Below are 19365 nucleotides of genomic sequence, written 5' to 3'. Positions count from 1 at the left end.
CTAAGGAAACACACTGGCTTCCACTCCTTTCCAAGACAGGATCCCTCCAGAGTGCAAAAAGGACAAACGGCTGGAGCTGCAGGCAAAGCAAGAAGAGTCTAACTCTCCTTTTGCTGGCTTATTGCCTTCATATGCTTACGCTGATGAGATCTCTAAGAGTGGGATCTGTGGAAAACAAAGTGGCATTAAGCTGAGATGCCAGATAATCTAAAACTATTTTATAAATTCACACAGATCATTCAGAAGAATTCTGAAGTCAAACGAAGATGGCCTCTGCCTCCCATCCGTAATAACTAAATTTAATTTCTTGTTCCTTGTATTAGCTCTGTGTCTTTCCATGTGTATGAATATAGTACTATTATWTATTCTATATTGGTGTTTTGATGATAACCATGATGAAAACAGAGAGGCCTTCATAGAATAATGAGGTACAATAAACTGCAGAATATATAGCAGATGTTTTGAGAACAGATAGTTGATATCTTTAAAACAACTTATCTTCTGGTAGAGCCAGAAGCAATTATTTGTCTTGGACAGAAAATCTGGTAAGCATTTCTTTGTCCTTAAAAACTTTTTTATTTAGCTCTTTTGCCTGTTCATACTCTGATATTAGAAAAAAATCCTTTGGACTAATAAGGATAAAGAAGTGCTAGGATTGATTGCTTGAGTGGTTGAAGTTTCTTGAGGACAAATTAGACACACACCAGTAAGATATTACTCACATACAGCTGATCCTGCTGTACAGACAGAGTGATGGATTAGGTGAGCTCTTTATGTTTGCATTTTGTATTAAGTTCATTAATAAAGTGAAGAGCATTTTTATGTGAAGGAGTAAACATAAACTAATCTGAATGAGTTGAATGTGCAAACGCAGAGCATCATATAACACCAGTTGAGTCTCACTTCTTCCCCACTTCACTCTGGTTGCTTAAGATACTGCCTAAAAGCTCATTTGCCCAGAATGATACCTTTAAGATTTGAAGTCTTACCTCTTCCTTTTCGATCAGTATTACCTTCACTTTTTGGCATATGCGTGTATTTTACAGGACTTTCAATAGTGGTATTTTTTAACAAAATTGGTATATATGAAATAGCAATTAGAGACCAGTAGGGATCAGCATGTTGCCTGCGGGAGTCACTGTGAGCATGGTCAACAAAACAGTCCATTAATGACTGACAAAACACTACTAAAAAAAAACCCTAGGCTGCACATTAACTGGGTCAAGATCATTTACTTTACATCTGTAAAATACCTAGTTACAGTGGCCCAAATTAGAACACAAAATTAAGAATATATGTGTGTGTGCGTATTCACTGTCATAATCAACTATTATATCATTTCAATAATGAAGTACTGTGTTTTTCGGAGCCATGTTTCTGATCTTAAAGATGGTGAGACATAAGATCTGTTTTAACATGAATTACAGAGTTTTTTTTTTTTTTAAAAAAACTTGGACAGTACCTCCCAAGGATCAAACTAACAAGTAACATTTTTTTGAGCTTGAGTTTCATCTGGGCACCAAGTTCATACACACRGAGCAAAATTTTCAATTTAATATTAGATCTAGAACTTTGCTCACTATGGTTCTACAGTGAGACAGAATGAATTGTACAGTTTTTAGGAGATCTTGTCAACTTTAAGAGAATCTTTTAAAATACAGACTGAACCAACTCCATATGCTCCAGATAGACTGATTTAATATTACAGAAAACCTCAAATTCATCTTTTCCATACTCATCCATTGATCAATTGTAATACTATGCTGAAGCCTGATCATTACACAGTGGGTCATGGCATTCGTCTGACAGTATTTTATATATTTTTTTTATCCTGTGATGCTGTGGATTCTAGTTTATCTTAACATCTTTACCCTGAAAACATGCTATGAAAAGTCAATCTTAAATAATCTCCTTTTTTCCATTCTGATTACAATTTCATGTACTTTTGTTTTCAAGTCTTGCTAAGCTGATACTATACCTTTAAATTATAGAAGAGTATCATGAAGTGATACAGAAGAATTTACAACAGTATATCCATTTTTGGTAGATAGTGACCCAAGTCAGATTTCTGGGAAATAATAATGAACTTCAGATATCCATAAAGCATCCTGTATCTAGCAAGGTAATTAGTAATCATAATGTGATGGCTATTTCTACAGAGCCTTTCTTGTTACAATAATACCATTGAGTTAAAATAGCTCAGACTGGTGAAGCATCTTGCAGTCTGGGCATCTGTAAATCCATTATGGAAGTATTCTCATTTTAATGTAAGAGAAAATTAAAATGTTTTCATTATATAAGTTATGCTCCTATGTTATGTAGCAAGTGCCTAGCTGGACTTTACATCGTGGTGGTCCTAAATTAATATGGTGATTTTAAAACCACGCTGAACATGGTTGCAGGGCAATCATGCAGAATTTTCCCCCACAGCTGCTTTTCCCCACTTGTGCACAGTGCAATGCAAAAAATGAAAAAAAGAAATAAAATCAAAAAAGGGTGATGGGTGAGCAGGTCAACTGTGCGAGAGAACACGTGCAAGTATACCTCAGAAACACTATAGGTGGATGAGCACGAAGGGAGCCGAGCCTGTTTGTGCAGTGGGGAAAAGAAAACACTGTTAAAAAAGAAATGGTGGCAMAGTAAGGGTCTCAGAAGGTTTTCTGTATAGGTGGCTCCAGCACTGAGATAGTAGCAGGGGGTTCATTAAGTTTCCAAGACCAGCTATTTCAGAATCTCCAAATTTAGGCTTTTTAAGGTGGAAGCTTCTTAAAAGAAAAAAGGTATTGTCCTTACAAAACAGTTAAAACTAATGATTAATCTGAAGAAGTATCAGTCTTTATTCCTCTAGAAAATTGGCATTGTGACCATAAAAGTATCCTTAGGATAACAGGATATCCTTAGGATAATTAGGATAATAAGGTATTCTAGAAAGAAGCTTACCAATCTCCTCCATTTAACATTGTTAGTTGCATTTTGTATAAAAAATACAATGTTAAAACACATTAAAGACCCTATTCCTCCCTGCATGTTTTTAGATGCTCAGAACCAGCATTTTGATAATGCAGTTTTTTCTTCAATCTCATTTCTCCAAAAAACAGACTAACTTTCAAAGGCTAAATACTAATGGCCAGACATGGGCCAACAGAAATCTGCGTGTCATGTCCGTCATTAATACAAAGGGCTACAATTCTTGAGGGACACTGTCCACTGTCAGCATCTATCAGCACGGACACAACTTCATTGCGAACACTACAGTTATACTGACAGAAGTTGTTCTGAACCTACAGTGTGGTTTTACCCTGCATAGAACACAGGAGTATCATTGCTTGGGGAACACTTTGTTTATACAAGACATCAATTTTTCTACCCTTGTAAACCACTCTTAGATCAGAGGTAAGTCAAAAATTAAAAAAATTAAAGACTTTCCAGTTATTTACAGGGGTTTCTTTTCTTTAAGTGAGTCTGAAAATCCTTTCTTTGGCTGAATATATTTCATATTTCAAAGACTAATCTCAGTTTTATTTTTTTTTTCCCTTAGTTTGTGTTAGTCTATTAACGCTCTGACGACAACTGGCTGTGAAGACTAAAAACACTCTGATAAATGAAATAAACAGACATGGCTCCTATAAATACATTAAAAATTCTCTTGATTTTTTTTCTAAAGGTGGGGAAATGAGTCATCAGAATTGTATGCAAAACTCCCTTAGACTTCAACAAAATCAGCACTGTACAACACTTCAGATACGTTGATGTTAAAGTGAACCCAGTAAGAATTTCCACATAAATTGTAAGTGAGTGCTTCCTGATTTGGGTATTATGATGGACTGAGCAGAGATGATACTCAAAAAATCACTCATGAACATTCTTCGATTTCAGACATATGTATTTCATAATTCTTCACTGAAATGTAAAATATCACGTCCAGGAAAATTCTACATTCATATTTGTCTTTGTTCATATATGCCTCCATTATATATGTCTATAGAGCTGTTTTTTCTTCACAGAAAATTTATAATGCTCTAATTGAAAACACTTTTTGTTCCTTTCTGGCATTCTGTATATTCTTTGCTCTAACTAGATAGTATTACTAAGGAAATCTGAGTGACTTCAGGACATCTTAATTGTTCACATACACTCAATCACTGCCTTCTTCCCCTGATGACATGTTTCCTTACGATAACCTGGTATAATGAATTGATTTACAGAACGATCTCGTCACAAATAGAAAATGACTTCAGACAGATAGAAAGAGAATGTAATCTTAAGAAACCAAGTATTGCTCTTAAACAGTCTCTTTGGGAGGAAAAAAAAAAAAAAGAGCTCCCCTCAACCAACAAATACTGAGCAAAAGTTGTTTCTAGGAGGATTATTTTGAAAGCCTTCCAAGAAAGAGAAGGCGTGCCTTTGCTTAGTTGTATGACATACAGGTCTGCTATTCACCTAAGACTTTTGGATGCATTTATAATCAAGATTCTCATATATAATCTCCAACCACTGTTTCCGTGTTTTGTCTTGTAATAGCATGGAAAAAGAAGATCCATAGGTTTCAGGTTTGTAAGTGAGGATCCAGAGAATGGATTATCAGCAAGAAATGTCAACGCAGCATTTGAAGTATCACAACTGAACAAACGGGAACAGCAAGAATGAGGAGGTTTGRAGTCTTACCCAACAAAGTTTGACAGAATTTGACTCATCCTGTCTACTCCCCACACCAACCTTCAAGAGGTACACTTTAAGCTAAACCTCTGTGCACTTGTTTTCTTTGACATCTACTATAGGGAGACTGCTGCTGCCTACCTAACTATCCACGGTTTCATTAATATCTAACCTAAATTTATTATTTAGCTTCAGTCTTAATCCTCCTATTATTTAATTATTTAAATCATTCCTTACTTTCTTCATATTTTTAAAGTTTCAGTTACAAATAGGCAAAAGATAATATTTCTTCCACTAAAACATGTGTGTTTTATTTCTCTCTGTTCTCAAACACACACACATATATATGTATTAATTTCTCCTTAAGCAGGCTAACTCCATTTTTTTTTCTTATTCACATTATAAGACTTTCAATTTACCTTTGTTATTTTCTCATAATGAGGAAATCAAAATTATGCTCAAGTGTTTTGGTCTCAAAATGGTCTTCAGGGAAGGATTTATATGTTTCCTACTCTTACAACCTACACTCTTCCACATTCTGATTGCTGTTTCTTTCTGTTATTTTCAACAAGATCATGCAATGAGATTGTTGCATCTGCTGCACACTTATCATTTTCAGATCCTTTCCATATCATTTCTTTCATTTCCACATCATTTCTTTCTTTCTAACTGGTCTCCACTGTCAGCACTCCTTAAGTGTACTGCTTCTGCAATACTGCAAACATATTGCAAGTGTCAATATGTTTCTTCTTTTTTTCTAAGTTCCTCTGATGATCCTGCAAACTATCACTTACTCTGCTTCCATTTTGCTCTCATTTGTGGACTCCAGTAATTGATCTTCTGACTGTTTCTTCCAGTTGGAAGGAGAGGGCAGCTCTTCTAATTTTGTATGCTGCCTCACAGTCCCTGTCCATTACTTTGGGAGAAGCTAACTAACGTGCTAACATTTGAGCTCTGCTCAAACGTGCTGCTGGGCTTTTCTTCCCCCATGAACATTCAAGTCAAGGCACCATATTCTGTCACAGCAACTCCCCACCGTGACAGTGATTTTAAAAGAACTTTGCCTATTTACACAGCTGAGAATCTGGTCCGAAGGCTGCATGAGCGATTTGCTGTTAGTGTGAGGGCCATCCTGCCTTTACCCAGATCTTTACTAATGGAACATACTGACTAGGAATGAAAGCCCCACAAATGTGACCCTTCATCATGATCAACGAAGGCAGCTACTTAACGTAAGATAGCATAGGGCATACAGGAGACTGTAGCCTTCACAAGGCACAACTCTATATGAAAAATGATGATCCAGGTTTCATTAAATATCATCTATGGACAGTATTTGGCCACGGTACTTGGCTATGAATTCTGAAAACGTTGTTCTTAGCCAAAACCAGCACCTTTGATGTGGAAGTACATTGGATAAGATCCAGACAGAAATTCCTTCACATGTTACTTGGGAACTTTGTGTAGAATTTGTATGTTTAGACTTACACTTTTCTGATGGGCTTTTCATAGTACGTTTCTGCAGAATTTAAACTTGCATTTAAAATTAATTTTAATTACAAAAAATACTTGAAGCACAGATTGAAGCAGTATTGTTCTGTTGAATCTGCTAAACTTTTCAACACTTTCAGGAAGCTATCAATTTTAAACAGGTTTTATGACTTTTAAAATATAAACGAGTTACCTGTTTCACTGCTGATCATCTCAGTAGCTAATATGTACTTTATTTGCTATAGCTTCGTTAATTGGAACAGGTAGGAGAATGCTAACAATTCAAAGTAATAGAAGACTAATTTTCCAAGCAATATGCAATTTTAGCCTCAAACACAGGTATTTTAGAAGGGTCAAAGGATTAAGCTATGAAAAGAATTGGAGTACCTGCAAGAAAGTTGAGTGAAGAAAAGAAATGGGAAAATAGATCTCAGTTCAGGAAAACTTTCTTTGTAAACAATTAGGCATTACTACTGATATCAAAAGTTTTTAAATTAACCACTAAACCCCCCCAAAATCTGCTTAATTAATTAGAATTTTTATGCATGTTTTCAGTGCTTATTACTTTCAATATCCGGCAGCCTTTCTAAACTTCTGGTAGAATCTGAGATATTCTGCAAAATCTTGATGTTTCCTACCTATTTCTAATGGCCTTTGCCTCTAATGTGGGAAGCATGTCTTTCAAATTCATTCTGAAACAAAGGTTCCACCTTAATAATATGCACAACTGTGCAATAGCATTTAATTTTCGCTTGCAGGGCTGGCCGTGAGCTACTTCATGTTCCCCCTCCCATACCATTCAATACATTTGCCACACTGTAATAGTATTAACAACTTTCATTTAAACCCCTTTCCAAAAACATCACAGAATACATGCAGTTATTTTAAAGATGAGCTATTAACAGATCCCTTGTTATTTTCTTTCCAAATGTCTACCACTTACTTCAGATTTGTGCTATTATCTGATCTGCCTTTTGTATCTTCTCTTCTAAAATGTTGCCTTATCCAAAGTATCCATTATTACAGCATGGATCGGACTAGCAGTGAAAAGCAGCAGATTTTAGCTACACGCTATCACACTTGCGATCTGTCCTGGTTGTCTGAAGAAATTTAAAAAGTATGTGAAGAATATATGGAATATTTTTTAGTTCACAATCTGATCTCCTTGCTTGTCTTGTGTAGGATATGGCCATGATAGGACAGATAAAATGGCATAGAGGAACAGAACAATTTTAAGTCAATTAGTTTGTGTAGTGGCTGTTGTTAATGTGACTATAGTTTTTCGTTTTAAAGCTCTCCCCATGTGACATTCTGTGCAGGAGTATGTGCCTAGAACACTTCTTGTAGTACAGAGTTTCATGGTGTATTTTTTTCCCAGGTTTTATGTTTATTCACCAGTATTAAATCATAAGGAATCTAAAATAAAGGTCTGTTCTCTGCCTTGATTTTAACTAATTAAAGTTTAGCATATCACCAAATGAAAAGTATCACATAATTTAATCTCCCAAAAACTTGATTCTTAAATAAATTTGCCAGTGAAATGATAGTCTTTATATCAACTGATTTTATAGGAAGCTGCAATGTATTAGCAGCTTACTTTCTTTTACTCGACCTGCAAGAATTATAAGCTCAGTGACTTCTATTTGACAGAGTGCAGAAATCAACCTTATGTCAGACTTACAGATGGATAAGATAAAGCAAATCCCAAATGGGGTAGAAATTATCAAATCATTATCATTATCTTTCACTAGATAACCATAGTGGACTATATATTGAAATGATTGTGCTGAGAACGATGACAGTCACAGAGTATGGAAGATACAAACAGGACGTGATTCTGAAGAAATTATTTTGAGGCTCTTCACTGAATGACTGTTCAAAGGGATAAATACAGTTACTAACTTTTACTTTTACTATGCTCAAAACTGCTCCTTTCCAACTTTCATTATACACCACGTTATGAAGCTTAAGCTCTAAGGTCTAGGGAATTAATTGCTGAAAGGCTGATCTTACTTTATGAAGAGTACTCATGAATACAAGGTACTACTGTCTGTATTGTTATGTTGGCCACAACAACTTGTTTTCTTCAAGATTTCTGTGAAAAATGGATAATCTTACAGAAGTGTCATGACTGATATGTCAGATCTTGATCCTTTTTTTCACATGAAATTTTTTTCATTAAAGTACAAATAAAACTCACAGAAAATAGCTGCAGAATTTTTGTATTAGAGGAGTCTGCTAAAAAAGAAAAGCAATGAAATTTGCATAGCTGGCATCCAAACAAATACTGACCTAGCCTAACAAAGTAAGGATCCAAAACATTAAAGGCAAAGACAGAGGTAGATGTCAGCCGATGTGCTCCTGGGTTACCTTAGCTCAGCTGTAGTTTTTGGTTCAGTTAAATTATCAATCACAGGCAGAAAATAAATGGCTATCCTTTAAAAAAGGGATATCTATTTTATTTGTTCCTAACTTTAATATTCAGGAAAATTTTGGATATGTAACTTTGCTTTTGGAAAGGGATTTGTTTTAGCTGATATTAAAGTCAACCAAAGTTTGATTAACATTCATTAAAATGTAATAGGATTTTCTTTTAAACAAACCCTGTCAATTAGGTCAGGTTTCTCATACACATTAAAATGAAACCCCAGCTAGAGAAGAAAGAAAACACAAAAGGAGAAAGAGAGAGAAAGGAAAAAGATGGGGATGAGAGGACAAACTAATCAGATTTGGTGTTACCAGCCAGCGGAAGTTTTAAAAAAACAGATCACCGAGTGAAATCGTACATTTACTCGGAGAGAGCATCCTTTGACATTGCCTTCTAGGTGACCTCTGAGCTCCTCCAGCTTTCGATGGAGCTACATGTAAACATCAGAAAATGAATTGAAAAAGCAAGCTGTTCTCTTGTCACGTTTTTTCTTTTTTCTTTTGTTCTTTGTTTTATTTTTTTAAACAAATCATAGCATAACACATTTCTCACTGCCTTTGGCAAAACATTTCAAGACATCAAAGTGCTTTGTACAATACAAACATATATACTCAGTAAACTGGAACTGGATACAAGATTTTTTTTGCTTGATTAACATGGCTCTTTTTCAGTACAGGAAAAAAGTAAATATAAAAAAATCAAGGAACAGATCATTCTAAAGCTACTGAAGCTGCTACATTACTTATCTATTTATTGGTAAGGCAGTGTTCTAGCTTTTTTCCATTAAAAATAACATTTTAGGGGTGATTTTTCACATCTGGAAATCTTATTTAGGATTCTCCATTCTCTATATGGATATTCATATCAGATTTTGTGCCTAAATACATATTTTGGGGACTGAAATTAAATCCTGAGCAGTCAGAGAGGGAAGTAGGAATCCTAAAGCAGGTGACAGTATTTGAAAATTGAACCCTAGTGTTTTTTAAACTGGTGGCTTTCATACTGATGCCACATTCATAAAAATAATAGATGAATCCTACCCCTTAAATAAGCTACACCTCTTGTATTTGCATCATGCATATAAAATTGTATGTGATGACCCGTTAAAATGCACCATTTTTGAAACAGAACAGTAGCTGTGGCTGCCTGTGTTTTCCTCTGTGTGAATTCAGTGATACTGAATGTCGGCTACAGAAACAACAGTCCATCAGTCATGTACAGGGTGGTTCTCACGCACACTGTAACTAAAACCTCTTCCCAGAACACAAGACGAAAAGCTAAAACCTCACAGACAGTGAGGAATGCTACAGATGCCTCTAGGGTACAAACAAATAGAAACTGGCTTCTTTTTCTATACTGAGATCAATTTAAATGGTGTCATAACTGGAAAGAGGTGCATAATTAATCCTTCCCCTCCCCTTCTTTATGCTCAGTGAAATAACATTTTCACAAAGAGCAGCTGTAGAGCAGTGTTAGAGAACAGAGAAGATGGCTTGTCCTGGAACAAAGGCAATACGCACACATACAAGAATAAAACGAAAAATCAGAAACCAAGAAGGCAGGAAAGGCAAGGAGAGTGCAGAGGAAAAATGAATTAATTAGCGCTTGAGAAAGTGCTAAAAGGAAATAAAGTAGGAAAAAGGTGAAAAAATGGATGGCTGAAAAAGAGGCAACTGTTGAAGACGGAATCTTAACAGACTGGCCCTGGTCTGCACATGATCAGCATCTTGGTAAATTTAGAGAATTTCCTGTGTTTAAAATCATTTATTAGTGTGTAACACTATTCCTGAATGGGCATGGATTTAGAAATCCTCCTGTTCTCTTAAGTGCTCTAAACATTTGAGCATTTCGCACAAACACAAAAAAGGCAGAAAAAGGAACTGGTTATTAGCAAAACAGTGGCTCCACTCTTACTGGCCTCACATTAATCTCTCTCTCATTTCCTCTTCATTTACTCTTTTCTGATTTAAAGGCTAGATATACACTAAATATTCAACTTTCTTGTACTGATCTTTTGCAGAATTAAATGCAGAATGTGTGAGCACTATAAAAGTTTAATTATGTTTCAAGAGGGGAAGCGGGACTCTGAAGATGAGTAAGTCACTTCTCCATGTAACAGGCAGTTAAGAGACAACAAGTAACATGGATCAGAGAAGTGGTTTAATCATGATCCCCAAATTAGAGGCACTTCAAGAAGGTTGCTTCTGTCTCTTATTTGTGATGACATTCAAAGCTAACTAGCTGGCAGCTTGCCTTCAGCAGGTTGTTCTATGTGTAGCACAGAAACAAACAAAATGTGACCCGACAGCAATAAGAATACTGAAATAAAAATGATGGAATGGTGAGAAATGGAAAAGCCCCTTCCCTCCCGCCCCTCACCTCCCCCTTCAAAAGGAAAAGTGTAGGCTATAGAAGAAAACTTGCAAAATAAATGTTAGAAACATATTTACTTTGAGGGATCCAACTCTACTAGCAACTCCTTTGCTTTCATCCGGCCGTCTAATTTGCTACAATGGGGGAAGATGGGTAAAAAAGACAGAAGAATAAAGAAAAAGTGAACTTAAAAAAATTTCCACACAATCAGTTAGCAGTACATGCAAGACATCAATTTGACTCTCTGAGACATCTCTAGAGGACAAGGACACAGACTTTAATATCTGGAATAAACGATGCTTTACCATGTCACTTTAAATTTCCTTGTTGATAATTTTTATTTAAATATACTACCCATCTGGAACAAGTTTTACATGCTGAATTTACTAAAAAATTTTTAAAGAATACATATTACTTATGTGATTTGGCTATGGAGAATAATGAAGTCCTAAAACTGACCGAAAAAACCCTGCATCTTTTACTACATCAAATCGCATGATCCCACTATGCTATTACTGCGAGTACCAGGCTTGACAAGTATCATTGCTGATACCTGGCAGAAAGCAATACAGATTCTTAGCAACCCAAGCCTAAGAGTTTTTAGCCATTGCTATCAAGATTCCCAGTTAAAAAATTATGCTGCCCAACCAGAAAATTTTAATGCCAGACCAATATCAGATTTTTATTTTCAATATAACATATACATACAATTTCTTTTCCAATTTCTCCTGCCTAATTCCTTTTTCTTTATTATGTAAGTTTTTTTCCTAGATAATGCAGAGGATGGAAGAAACAATTGAAACAGCTGCTCTAAAGGCTTTGTATTGCTAGCAGCATGTATAACAAGCCATTCATTAAAAATAAGAGTTCCTTTCAAAATTGCTGAATCCAGTAAATAAACCTTTTTTACTGCTGTGAAATTAAACCCATGTGAGGTCATTTGAAGCAGAAAGGAAGAAGACAAGAAAAATGACTTGAGGACTATTCTTCTTGGTAGTCTGAGCTGAGACTAAATTCATAGTTTTTACTATCTGATGGTTGTTCCATATTTTATGTAAAATAAATTTAGTCCCATCCAACTGTGGTGGATCCTTTTTAAATCATATTAACTGTCATTCCTTTTGGAAATCTCAGGAAGGAAGCTAAAGACTGAAGAAGCCACAGAAATTCAACTAGGCTTTAGGCTGGCTGGGGCACAATAGAAAAAGCAAAACTTGTATTGCCACCATTTCATTTGATCTAATCAAAGACAAATTGGGAATGACATATTCAAAACACAGTCAATTGAATATTAAAAAAAATGGCACTAAGTTCTTGAGAAAATAATGCAACTAAGCCATATATTAAGGTTCTAAATACTCAATTCTGACAAGATGCACACTAATAAAATCCACTGGAACTTTTAAGTTCTTTCCCTCTCTAGTCTTCTTGCATTAAAATAGCATCTGTTTTGAACTCTCTCAAGTGAAACACCCACATTATCATTATCGTCGGACTCCAAGCAAATCTGCGAGCAATTCTAGTATTGTGACCAAGAACAAACCGTCATTCCTAAACAAAATATGCCTCCTTTAGAACAGAGACTCAACTGAAGTGTATGTAGTTGTGACCTAGTTACTCTATCTTTCCTAATTCAAAAGAAAAAAAGCCTCAAGAGGAAAAAGGGATCCTTAGTTGAAAAGAAAACAACAAGAGTTAGAGCAAAGGTACTTTGACCAGTCTCCTGGTTCAAATAATGCCTATCCCAGACATTAAGACAAAATGAAGTAGAACACAAATTCATGGTATTAATTTAAAACTTTTTTTCCCAAAAAAATCAAATTTTCTCTAAAAAAGAGAAATGTACTGAAAGAAAAAAAAATAAATGCTGATAATGTCACACAACAATGTAGTAACCAGGTTACTGAGAAAAATGATGCATATCACAGAAATGTGGGAAAAAGTTGTAAGAGATCACAATATACATTCCCTTCAGGGTTATTATTTTTCTTCTGATACCTACCAGTGCGGGTAGTGTGGCAGCTCAAGTTGTGCTGATGGTTTAGGATTCAGTCAGAGATGAGATTGGGGATATTATAGGTGGACAAAATTGACATTATTTACTCTCTCTCTCTTCGAAAAATATGAAAGAATAGGTACACAACCTGTACATTATAAAGAATTAAATTATAAATGCTTGAAAACACAAAATATAAGGAGACAGCCTAAAGTCAGCTCTTGTTTTACATTCATGGCACAGTAATTTCCATGATAACATCTTTTCTATAGGAACCTCATGCTATTCAGCATGCAGTTTGGGTGCTTCTCAAGGTATAAATCAGTGTGTTACGAACATTGCACAAACTATACTACAGCTCTTCTGGGAATTAAACAGAGTATTGACAAAAAGGCAGGGGGCAGCAGGAACTGAAAAACTGTTTTTTCGTGACAAATGCCATTGAAAGAAATTCCCTATTTCTGGTAAACTCTTCCTGTATAATGTTCTGGAAGTTAGTCGATAAACAAGTATTTTGGAAAATTGCCATGGATTACACACTCCTCATTTGTCAAGCACTCAGCTTGATGCAAGAACCCTGTCACGCAGAAGGTGTGAATACTTGCAGCTAGGAAAGATCGGAGTGGAAAGACTGTGTGTATATGTGTTCTAAGTCAAAAGCATTTGTACCCGTCAGTAACTTGTGTGATCTAGGATGGCTCTTGATTTTTCTATCACTGATTTGTAAAGAGAAAATAATACTTCTTCCTAAGCAAAATGGAGGACTAACAAAAAGAACCCAAACAGTGAAATTACAAATAAATTTTGGGGCCTCAGGCTTTATGATTCCTATTTATTACATTCATATCAAAGCTTTCATATCACAAGCTAAATGAATGGATTATGGGATGAGGCAGGAGCAACACTAAGTAATTATTGTCAAATGTTACCTAAAAGAAGTGAGGTTTTTGGAACAATCTGAATGAGCTCATGAAGATATTCAAAGTAAGGAAGGAAGCGAGGTGCTCTGAAAGGAGTATTCCAGGAGAGTGGCAGAGTATAAAGCAGCAGCTGTTAAGGTAAGTGTATTACAATTACACCTCTTTCTTACTCACAAGGGAATAACAGTAGGAATTAATAGCTAAGGATTAGCCACAGACGTGTCTGTCTATCCTGAATCCGGAAAAATAAGCTAGAGCTAAAACTTCAGTAGAATGAGACAGGAAGCCAACACAAGAGAACTTAGGAAGCAGGCAAACCAACCAAAAACAAAGAATAGTGCTCATATATACTTAGTTGTGTACTTATAAGAAGATAAACAAAAGACTGTTACCACAGAACAGGCATTTTATAATTTCCAAGCAGAAATCTCATAGGCAGTTTCATTATTATTTTTCTATCTTCTAACACAGACTATGAGGAATTTGCCTGGTTATTTTCACCCTTGACTGTGCTCCAGAAAAAAATTTACAAACCCCACCTAGCTGATGGTAAAACATATATAAGCCAGCAGACCTATTCACAAGCCATAAAGGAAGAACAGCTCTGAACTAATCTTAAATTCTGGCTTCAGTTGGACTTATTTAAAAGATGAGTTCCAGAAGAGGAAAAATGACCTGAAATACTTAGCCCTAACCATCTCAAACTCCTTCCACTTCCTGATAACTTAATATTGAAGTAGCACAGGATGGTTGAGGTTGGAAGGGACCTCTGGAGAACTTCTAGTCTAATCCCCATAAGTAAATTAATTTCTTTTTAGTGAAAAAATGCATTAGGCATAACTTTACATTCATCCATGAAAAGGAGACTTTTACCTGAAGAGATTTTTACATCTGCAGTTTTAGGCCAGACAAACATTAATTAGGTGGGGCTTCCTAAATAAACWGGGAGTATTATCAAAGAACCAAAATATATGCTCCTGTGACACAGATATGCTAGCTTACCCAACAAACATATTCAGTTCTATGCATTACACTCCAGCATGGCATAAATATTTTATTAGGGTTGCCACACTTCTTGGAAAGCTAAAAAAGCAGAATGTACATGAACACGGATGAATACTAATAAAACACCATATCATACCATCGTACATTTTGTTCACACCACCCACATATTTTTTAAAAATTTTCACTTTTTTAAAAAAGCTGGCACTACTACTTACACTGCTCCATATGCAGATGAGGGAGTTAATGCAGTGCGGGTAGACCAATCATTGGCACAAACTAAATGCCAATATTTTGTAGCTTTACAGGTTACTACAAGAATATCATCACCTAACAGACATAATGGTAAAGATAATGTAACTATGCACTTACACAGGAGTTTTTGTAACACATTGGTTGTTTACACCAACAGGTATTTTTTTGCAAATATCTATTGATTTTCGTGAAATTTGATGGCCAGAATTCTAAGCTAAAAGTTTTCATGTACAGTGCACAACCAGGGCAAAATTGATTATAATAAATACCCACATTACATATTAGGCCACTATTCTTAAAAAGACTTAATATCCTAAATCTCATTTACACTAGACTTCAGTGCAAATGAGTCAGGTCCTTATTTACACCTTGCAGTTAACAAAATACATAGACTTTACACTGGCCAAGTCCTGAAGAGGTTATAAATGCTGAGTAACAAAACAGAATGGCTACTCTTGGCAGAGGTGGGCACAGTCCAAGTGGAACTGCATGAAAATTGCACGCAGGCTCCTACAGCTTTCAAGGAATGTTGGAAATAAGCAGGCTTAATTAGCCTGCACAGAGCTGTGTGCTACTGAGACTAGACTGCTTATCCAAGCAAATTGATTTACAATAAATTCAAGTATTTTAGACTTTTATTATACAGTGGACATTTATACATAAACATATACCGACTAAGGGTTATCACAGGGCCTCCAAACCTTCTTACAGTCACACATCCTCCTTGTTGCAGAGCTTCCAATTGCACAACCCTCCTGTCATACAGCTCAAGTTCCCCAAACCCTTTTAGCCACATAAGGCTGTTTTGTCCCAGTTCACTCTATACCACTCAATTCTTACGTCAGATTTCTCAAGTCAATACTTTCACTTCTCTCACTTTAGCACCACTTTGAACATGCTTTCATTGGATGCTGGTATACATTGTTGCCTTCATACCCGGAGCATCTTTTATTCTCCAGCTTTCCCCCATAAACAACAACAAAATTTTCAGCTTTCAAAAACCCAAACATGTCGAATTTATCAGACATCCATTTGGGAAAGCAGGGAAGTTCATGTTTAAAAAGAAAGAAAAATGCCATGGTAAGTTCTAGGTGGTGAAGTTTTGAATTTTTTGTACATAGCTTTCCCAAACTGACAACTAGATCTGAATGTGAAGCTCTTTTTTCTTGGTGCCCTCAGTTGAACTGAAGTTCGAAAAGCTACAAGCATGTTATAGGGCTGTTCATACTTAAATGGAGGACAATATCCTTCAAACATTTTAGAGAGTAAGCTAGCTCCTATGAAGGATACCTAGGAGTATCCCATTGAAAGCTGCCTCATCAATGAAGTCACTTAGAAGGGACCCAATAGTGGGAAAGGCAGGTTATAAAGTGAATCACCTAAAATATTTGCTCTCTYTGACTATTTTTAGTAGCAAAATTAAGGGAGAACAGTTTGCATTAGGCTTAGTGTCAAAAGAGAAGATCTCATCTTTCTGAAAACAGATGGTTCAGTGAGGCTTTTAAGGGAAGTGTAAACCTTATTAAGGAGTACTGCATTTGCAGTACATTTTCAAATGATCCATAATATCCTGTATTTTATCCTTTTCACTAAGCAGTACTATGTTTGAAAAAATCTGTGGAAAGCTTTTGTCACATATATTTCCTCACATCTATGCCTCCTGAAGAGTTGAACTGTAAAAGAGAAGATGGGTTTGTGAGGATACTTATTAAAGCTACAGAAAATACACACTTCAAGCAATCAGATGATAAGCTCAGAAGCTAGAGATAAGGTGGAAAGATTCTGGATTCTCTTCAGTTTACAGAAGCTTAAACACATGAGTGTAAGTGGCTAGACACAACAATAACCTGGGAAATGACAAAAAAGCTCAAACTTTGTCCACCCTTATGGTACCTTCTAAACAAGTCGTTGTCCAAGGAGTCTGCCTGTGAACCTCACCAAGCCAACAAGGTGTTGCAAAGAATTGCCATGCCAATGCATAGCACTTCTTGCTCAAAGGTTTTCCTCTTACTTTGAAAACAGTATGTTTTAGAAGAAAATAAAATCAGTCTTAACAAATCAACTGTAATATCTGAATGGTRCAAACTTGAAAGAGAGACTGCGAACAGCTGGTCTGAAATCTTGCCAAAYGTGTTACTATTTGCTATGGGATGCTTTGCATAAATCTAATGTAAGGCATTCAAGCTCAGTTTCCAACACAGTCTTTCGAGAGAATTAAGCTCCAAATCTGTTTTGAACTTTTCACCCTGAACCCCCCCAATTTGTCAGATATTCCCATAAATCCATTCCAACAGTCACCAGTGTTGGTGACTCTATCTGAAGTATATGAAGGTTTCAGTTAATCTGAGTAAATGCCTAGAGAAAATCTTGTCAGAGAATAGGCAACAGTATGTGAGGGATCAGAAACATATAAATAACCTCTTTCTTTCCTTTTAAACAAACAGATACACTGCTGAAGCCTTAGGGAATAAATCAGATTTTACCCCTATTCAAACTTTTTCATGAATGCCCCTTTTGAAGGGATAATATATATCTTGTCTTTTAAAATTCACCTAAAATGGTGAACAAAATATAAATAGAGTATGTTTGGTTTGACATGCCTGACCCTGAACAGTGAACATTCTAACATAGTAGAAGCAATTTATTTAAGGTATGTAATAAAGGCATGTAAGAAATATGGTGATTCATGAGAATCACTGTCATTACTATTAATCATCTAAGCACATTCTTGTACTTCATCTCGAAGTATCTGTGAACAGAATAATACATTCATAGTCATTTAATGTCACTTTAAAATTTTAACATGTCATCAGAATTTTTTCAAGATTTGTGCAGTTACAGTCTATTTTACAGAGGCAGAAATGCAGAAAAAATTAAATACTATTTTCTTATACTATGTTTTCAAAGAACAAGTAAAACAAGTTAAATCAATTGCTGATATTCAAAACAAGACAATTCCCCAGAGCTCTCTAGTTCCTTCTCCATTTTCTTGCTGCATACACAAAATTACAATAGAGATGATAGCATAAGATCAATATGCTATTACACCAAAAGTAGTACAATGAAACAAGAACTTTCTCAAACACAGGCAATGCTCTTGGCACATACTACTAAATTCTTCATACAGATCTAGAATATAGAGTTGGATAAGCATAATCTTAAGCCTTATATGAATTATAGAATAAAGGGCATCTAGCATACACTGTGAGAAAACAGGGTAATTAGAGGAGTAAATATAAAATTAAGTTGCATTTAACAGAAGGAACAACTATAGCAATAAATTTAGAAYGGCTGTTTATGAGAGGGCTGAAGAAAAGGTTGTGACACTGTTGTTTTGATTCTAAAAACCATCATCTTTATCTTCTCATTTCCTGTTCCTGGGTGTCAGTGCTTACTGATCATTACAATTTGGAATGAACTTGGAATGATAGGGATTATAACAATGATTTCCAACCTTCCCGGTAAGTTTCTGCAAAAAACCACTATAGCACTTACTCTCATTGCCTACAGGTTGTTGTTCACTTGAGGTACTGTATACTGTTATTTATTGCACTTAGAACAGGTGAAGTGGAACCACACCAAAGGAACAAGTAAAGCAGCACCGATGTAGCACAAGTGTTCCTCTGGAATGAGCCTACAGTTCTTAGGCTCAGCTGTGATARAAGATTATGCATACACACACACGCATGGATAAAAAAATGCAAATTGCCTGAGCGATGAAGAGGCACAGAAAGTAGATTACACACACCCATAGGTATGAGTGAGAACACTGAGGGACATAGGTAGATAGGTAGCACAAACATCTCTCTTCTAAATGGGTGCTGAAAAAAAGCATGTTGTACCTCAGYAGAGCTTTTTATCAAAATCTTCTGGAGAAAGACTTGCTAAAAATAGCAACAACTGAAATACCAGGTTGACGGAGAGAGTCTGATAATCTCCTAAGTGATTGGAAACTTTCATAATCTGATAGCACTCTCTCGGGCTAAGTCCTAAAAGACAATATCTTGTATTTTCTGCCTTGGACAGACAAATAGATGAAAGTATTCTTGTTAGAWGAATCACTGTGCTGACCTAAAAATGCAAGTATAGCATGATTCTGAGAACTAGGCTTTTGCAAAGAGAAAGTCTGTCTGCTTGGGCAAAAAAAGTACCAGAAACAATGCCTTCATATAACAGAGTTGCTACAAAGAGTTCTCAGAATTGATTTAAAGTCTATGTCTCTATGTCTTGAAGAAGACATCATG

The 19365-nt window shown here is 35.7% G+C and overlaps 1 protein-coding gene across 11 annotated transcripts in view; it reads right to left on the bottom strand.

The window, feature by feature from the left end:
- Positions 1-19365, bottom strand: part of GPHN (gephyrin) — a 214083-nt gene that overhangs the window by 72953 nt on the left and 121765 nt on the right. For 4 of the 11 annotated variants that reach the window (XM_085323312.1, XM_085323315.1, XM_085323318.1 and 1 more), the window contains one exon: positions 11026-11082. The exons of 3 other annotated variants lie outside the window; for them this stretch is intronic. In XM_085323312.1, the coding sequence (XP_085179438.1) occupies positions 11026-11082 (57 nt within the window). Of the gene's footprint in view, positions 1-2544; positions 2587-11025; positions 11083-19365 lie in introns of all 11 variants that reach the window. 4 more of the 11 variants (XM_085323313.1, XM_085323316.1, XM_085323319.1 and 1 more) reach the window with 1 other exon arrangement.

This window comes from Rhea americana, unplaced genomic scaffold (genome assembly GCF_003343005.1).
Source record: "Rhea americana isolate MKP2758 unplaced genomic scaffold, rheAme1 scaffold_84, whole genome shotgun sequence".
In the NCBI taxonomy this organism is placed as follows: Eukaryota; Metazoa; Chordata; class Aves; order Rheiformes; family Rheidae; genus Rhea; species Rhea americana.
The sequence above is the reverse complement of the archived record's forward strand: the minus strand, read 5'-3'. Positions and strand labels throughout refer to the sequence as shown.